Here is a 6,000-nt window from a genome sequence, read left to right as displayed (position 1 = left end):
TCCCATCACTTCTACTTTACAGTTCATTTGATGACTGATGCATTTTGTGGTCAGATGATAAAGATTTGTCGTGGTCTCTAACGCAGGTTTCGCTTGTCACAGCCAGTGACCCAGCTATGCTGCAACATCTGCTCCCCAAAGCACTTTCCTGCATGTGGATACTTCCGTTTGTCTGATCAGTTAAAAGTCAATCGTGTGCCAGAATATGGAATGACAAAGCACCCTAGATGCTGCAGGTTGCACAGGCATCAAAATGATCAGACTGGTACGGATATTGTAAACACAGGAGCCTGCAGTTTATTAAGAAAAGTCCCAAACCAGTTGCATTACATTTGTATTCACACTACCGTTAACAGCAGTGCTACAAGATTCCAAGTATGCGTGCTAACAGGCCCAGAACATATTTGAGACAATTTTTAAAAGGTTGAGAAGTGAATTCAGTTTCTATAGCAGGTGAAATTCTAGAGTTCAAAGAATAAAGGGGAAGCCCATCATGTTAAAAAGAAAAAAAGGGAAAAAGCAATGGAAATATCAAGTTTCAGACTAGAAGCAAAACATCCCTCCCCCATAAGGTTAACCAGTAAAAACTACTACAGAACGCTGTGCCAACACCGAGCTGGCATTAAAACTCATACAACCAGTGGATCAGGCAGGTGGCACTGCCCTACAGTAGCCTATAGAGACCAGGCAGGTCAATTTTCAGGACCCAGCTTTAGTCCTAAACCCAGCAGAGGTTGGGAGTCCTGAGACAGAAGCAGGCTCTGCATCAGATAAGTGATGGTGGGTAAGTATACCTCGGATAACTGCATCCATTCCAGGGCCGGCTCCAGGCACCAGCTGAGCAAGCAGGTGTTTTGGGCAGCCAAGGGGAAGGGGCAGCACGCCGGGCTCTTCGGCGGCAATTCAGCAATGGGTCCCTCGGTCCCTCTTGGAGGGAAGGATCTGCCACCGAATTGCCGCCGAAGAAAGCGGCACAGTGGAGCTGCCGCCAATCGTGGCCTTTTTTTTTCCCTTCTCCCTTTCACTGCTTGAGGCAGCAAAAACCCTGGAGCCAGCCCTGATCCCTTTCATCTCAACACCACAACATCCGCTGCTTCAAAAGTCTTGTCTAATTCTCCACAAATGGAAGTCTGATGGCAATAATGTGAGGCGTGTTCATTTGCATTGATTTCTACGGGGGGCTGTAGACTGAAGTCCTTCACTTGTGTTCAGACCTCTCAGTCCCTGACAGAAGAAACTGGGGTAGGGGAGCATCTGGACTGCGGCCTTTTAGGGACACAGACAATAATCCTCATGGAATAATCCATGGAAATAATCCTCAGTAAGAGAAAAGGGCACATTGTACAGCCAGCCAGCAAAATACCTCAGGCATCAAGGCACAGATATTTCAGATGCTCTCATTGTGGAGTGAGAATGATCATGCCACAACAAGGTTCTTCCGCAGAGAACTTAAAGGTCTGAACACAAGTAAAGGAGTTCAGTCTAAAGCCTCCTGTAGAAATCCATGCAAATGAACACACGGGCTTCCATCCCAGAGTCTTTACTGAAAGGTGCTTCTCAAGTTCCTACTGAGGAAAGAAACAGCACATCTAGACTCAGCCTCTCAGTGCACTTGTGTTCAGAGTCCTGATCTGGAAAATGGGCTTCTGATGTAAAAGTAGATCCTAGACTGGATTTTAGACTTGTGGGTTGGCCAGAATCTGCACACAAACTGATAACTCAAAAAAAGTGTTGATAATCCACAAACTGATAACCCCAAACCAATCAAAACATCCCCATAGAGAGACATGCACAGAACTATCAGAGAGATCAACCAGCAGAGGAAGCCCCTAAATCTGCAGAACTGTGTACTTGTCATAACAGGTCTCATGTACATGTCAGAATGCCCCATCCTCCTGCATTTATTAATATGGTCTATATAACAATGCGTAAAGACCATTTTACTCCAGTGAACCTTGTTCTCTCAGTCAGTATATTTTTAAACTCTGAGCAGAGATAATCAAAGGGTATAGACAAGTCATGTACAAACTACTGTGTCTTAAACTGCCTTGAGCCCTTCCGAGTGGACTCCATGATTGTGCCCGACAGAGACACTTCCGAAGCTATGGCGTGGGAAGGAATAACAGCACACACTCATGTCACAGCACAGATGCTGAGAGTTTACACTGAGATTTTAGCATTGAAATTAATTCTGAACCCATGTACTATCCCTTTCTGCCTTACATGACCAACTATATCTGTGCTTGCATCAGGAATCCCCAACCCCGGAGATAACCAGCTGCAGAATCCCTCTCTGAAGACAGCCTCCCTCTGAGACACCCAGAAGTTGGGGCAGGATATTGGCAACACAAAGATTCCCTGCTCTGGTCTCTCAGTGCCTTTGACCCTGTAGCTGAAAGGGGAAGGACTCAGGTACGGTGCTGGAAGGAAGCCTCTAAAGCTCTCCTCTCCCATTCTGGATTAGGAATGGGTTTCATACTGGTCTCAAACTGGGTTCTTCCTCCTCTTCTCGGGTCTGGGGTTGCTGGGGTGGCTCTTCATCACCTGTGTCTTGTTTGTCTCTCTCTGCTTCAAGCCAGCTCTGAGGAACGATCATTTTCTTTGGCCCGTGAGGAGGCAGCCCAATCAGGGCTTCCATGTCCTCATAGTTTATCACTTCCTTCTCCAGGAGGGTATTCGCCAGCTAGAAAGAGCAGACAGGGCAGAAGGTGAGTGTACATACACTGAGTTCAGAAAAGTTAGTGGCAGCTCTGGCAAGGCATGAAGGGAAGCATGCTGACATGGCAGCTAGTGCTTGGGGTGAAGAATTTCCAGGACATGCCACCATCCTCCCCAGGAGGTCAGCTAAAACAGAAGAGAAGATGTATGTCCATGACTGTAAGCAGCAAACAATATCAAGGTATATACAGCTCTACCCCGATATAGCGTGACCCGATATAACATGAATTTGGAATAACAGTAAAGCAGTGCTCGGGGGTGGGGCAGGGCTGCGCATGTCATAAACAGATAGCTAAGGGTTAATGTCTCTTACACCTGGAAAGAAGTAACCTGAAACACCTGACCAGAGGACCAATCAGGAAACAAGACTTTTTCAAATCTGGGTGAGGGAAGTTTGTGTCTGAGTTCTTTGTTCTTGTCTTGTGCCTGTCTCTCTCTCGGCTACGAGAGGATTTCTGTCTCTTGCTTTCTAATCTTGTGTGTCCAAGTTGTAAGTACAAATATAGTAAGGCAGTAAGGTTTATATTGTTTTCTTTTGTATTTACATGTGTGTAGTTGCTGGAATGTTTTGAATTGTATTCTTTTTGAATAAGGCTGTTTATTCATATTTCTTTTAAGCAATTGACCCTGTATTTGTCACCTTAATACAGAGAGACCATTTTTATGTATTTTTTTTCCCTTTCTTTTTATATAAAGCTCTCTTTTAAGACCTGTTGGAGTTTTTCGTTAGTGGGGAACTCCAGGGAATTGAGTCTGCAGCTCACCAGGGAATTGGTGGGAGGAAGAAGTCAGGGGGAAATCTGTGTGTGTTAGATTTACTAGCCTGACTTTGTGTTCCCTCTGGGTGAAGAGGGAAGTACTTGTGTTTCCAGGACTGGAAACAGGGAGGGTGTCGTCCCTCTGTTTAGATTCAAGGAGCTTGCTTCTGTGTATCTCTCCAGGAACCCAGGGAGGGAACACCTGGAGAGGGGAAGTGAAATGGTTTATTCCCTTTTGTTGTGAGACTCAAGGGATTTGGGTCTTGGGCTCCCTAGGGAAGGTTTTTGGGGGGACCAGAGTGCCCCAAAACACTAATTTTTTGGGTGGTGGCAGTTTTACCAGGTCCAAGCTGGTAACTACGCTTGGAGGTTTTCATGCTAACCCCCATATTTTGGATGCTAAGGTCCAAATCTGGGAATAGGTTATGACAGCGCACTCCAGCAGATCAAAGCAAGTTTGATATAACACTGTTTCACCTATAACATGGTAAGATTTTTTTAGCTCCCAAGGACAGAGTTATATCGGGGTAGAGGTGTATTTGGACAAAGATGCAGCCAAAGCAAGATGTGCTACTTTACTGGTATAGAAATACCAGTATGTTATACCGGCAAAGTGCTCCTAGTGTGATCACAGCTACATCAGCAAAGCTTGTTCTGTACTGGTTAGTAAGACAACCCCATACAAGCTGTATCAGTAAAAGTGCAGCTTTGCTGCTATAGCTGCATCTATGCTAGGGGCTTCTGCTGGCTTCACACCCGGACCAACATAGCTATGCCAGCAGAAGTACCTAGTGTAGATCTGGTCTATCTGTAGTTTTGGGGGGGCAATATGCAACTTTTTGTGCTGCTGGCACCTGCTACAAAGACGGAGAAACAGCCAGAAGAGCTTTGGGGAGAGGAGCACTCTCACAGCAGAGTACGACTTGATGCTCTGTTTCCCCTAAGCTCGGCAATCTACAGCTAGTGGGGTATAAGTTAAGCTGGTGATCTCTAGCTGCTGGCCTGGAGAAGTGACCAGGAGAATCACTTTAGCTGAATGAGGTCCAAGGAGCAGAGGTAGAAAGGTCTGCCGCTCTATTCCATACACTTACGTGACTTTGCACTTGTGTGAATACTTGTGAAAGATGCCAGGTTAACAGTCAATGAAAATAAAGGCCTCCATAGGATAGGTACAGTCTAGACAACGGCAACACAAGTTTTCCTCACTGCCCATTGGACAAACTCTCTAGGCATGGGAGGAAAGTTCATTCTCCAGGTCCATTCAGGTGTGTGAAAGTGACAGGACTGCCCACATTACCAATGAATGTGTCAGCAATTAGGTAAGACAGGTGTGTGTGTAGACAGTTGTATTCAAGTTCTTCTTCTTTACATGGTTTGTTCCCACTGTTAAAGCGAACAATACTGTGCTTGAAGCAGGCTGGCTGGTCATTATATCTCACTAGTCACAGATTCCCTAAAGGAAGGCTCAAAGGTGTCCATACTCCGTTGGGCCAATGGGTGAGCACAGTTGATACACATGGTGCGATAGCCCAGACCCTGCTCCAAGAGTGGGAGAATTGTGACATTCCATCCCAGGATAGGTAAAGGCCCACGACTTGACACCTGAGGGGGCAGAGGTGCAGCCAGCGCTGTAACACTTGCAGCGGTAGCTTAACAATGTGAACTGAGACTATCAACTCATCCACACTGGTGACATGGAGGTAAAAGGCTCCACGTCCCATTATTCCTCCCCTCAGATACTGTCCACTTCAATCCCTATGTAGATTTCCTGTGCACTGGTCCCCAGCTGCAGTGGTAAAGGCAGCACTTGCTTTTTGACTCTGGCAGACATGCTGTTTCTGACATGGCAGACTCTTCTGGGCAAGGCCAATATCTATTCTCCTTGGGGTGGTGTAAATTACACCTTGGTCCCATATTTGGCATCCCAGGATCAGAAAGTCACCAAGGAAGTAAACATAAAGGAACTGCAGTTCTGTGCTAGAGTCTAACCTTCAACTACCCCCATCAAGCCCCTCCACAGAGAGCACCTCTCTTACCGAGCAGTGAGTCCCTGAACACCACCAGTTAATGTCTAGAGACTCAGCTCATTCACCACTAAAGAAAATTCCCACTGCAAACACACATGCAAGCCAAGTCCTAATCCAATGGCTGACCAGATACGCAGCTCAAAGTCTTCTTCCTTTGCTTCCTGCAATCTGGAAATGCACCAGACCCCACATGACTTCTCAAAGCTGGAAGATAAGCACAGAAACACTGCTTCCTGAAAGTACCACCACCACTCCCCAGGACACGAGCAACCAAGGACCTAGTGGCTGCAATGATGCCAGAAGCACTACTGAAGTCCGTACCGTTTGCAGTTTGTCCCGGTTGTCCAGTAAGAGTTTCTCTGTGTGCCTATATGCTTGAGCCACCAGCACTTTTGCTTCCTGGGAAGAGAAGTGAGAAATAATGACAATGGACAGACAAGGATGAATGAACACTATGTTCACATAAATGATGAGCTGTGCCTAGAGACATGATTTAC

The 6,000-nt window shown here is 46.2% G+C and overlaps 1 protein-coding gene across 1 annotated transcript in view; it reads right to left on the bottom strand.

Moving 5' to 3' along the window:
- Positions 1-1,025: 1,025 nt before the first annotated feature.
- SPG7 (SPG7 matrix AAA peptidase subunit, paraplegin) overlaps positions 1,026-6,000 on the bottom strand; it is a 44,922-nt gene continuing 39,947 nt past the window's right edge. The window contains 2 exon segments of the mRNA XM_030582287.1: positions 1,026-2,683; positions 5,825-5,902. Coding sequence (XP_030438147.1) covers positions 2,474-2,683; positions 5,825-5,902 — 288 coding nt within the window. The 3' untranslated portion in view covers positions 1,026-2,473.

Source organism: Gopherus evgoodei, chromosome 12 (assembly GCF_007399415.2).
Source record: "Gopherus evgoodei ecotype Sinaloan lineage chromosome 12, rGopEvg1_v1.p, whole genome shotgun sequence".
In the NCBI taxonomy this organism is placed as follows: Eukaryota; Metazoa; Chordata; order Testudines; family Testudinidae; genus Gopherus; species Gopherus evgoodei.
The sequence above is the reverse complement of the archived record's forward strand: the minus strand, read 5'-3'. Positions and strand labels throughout refer to the sequence as shown.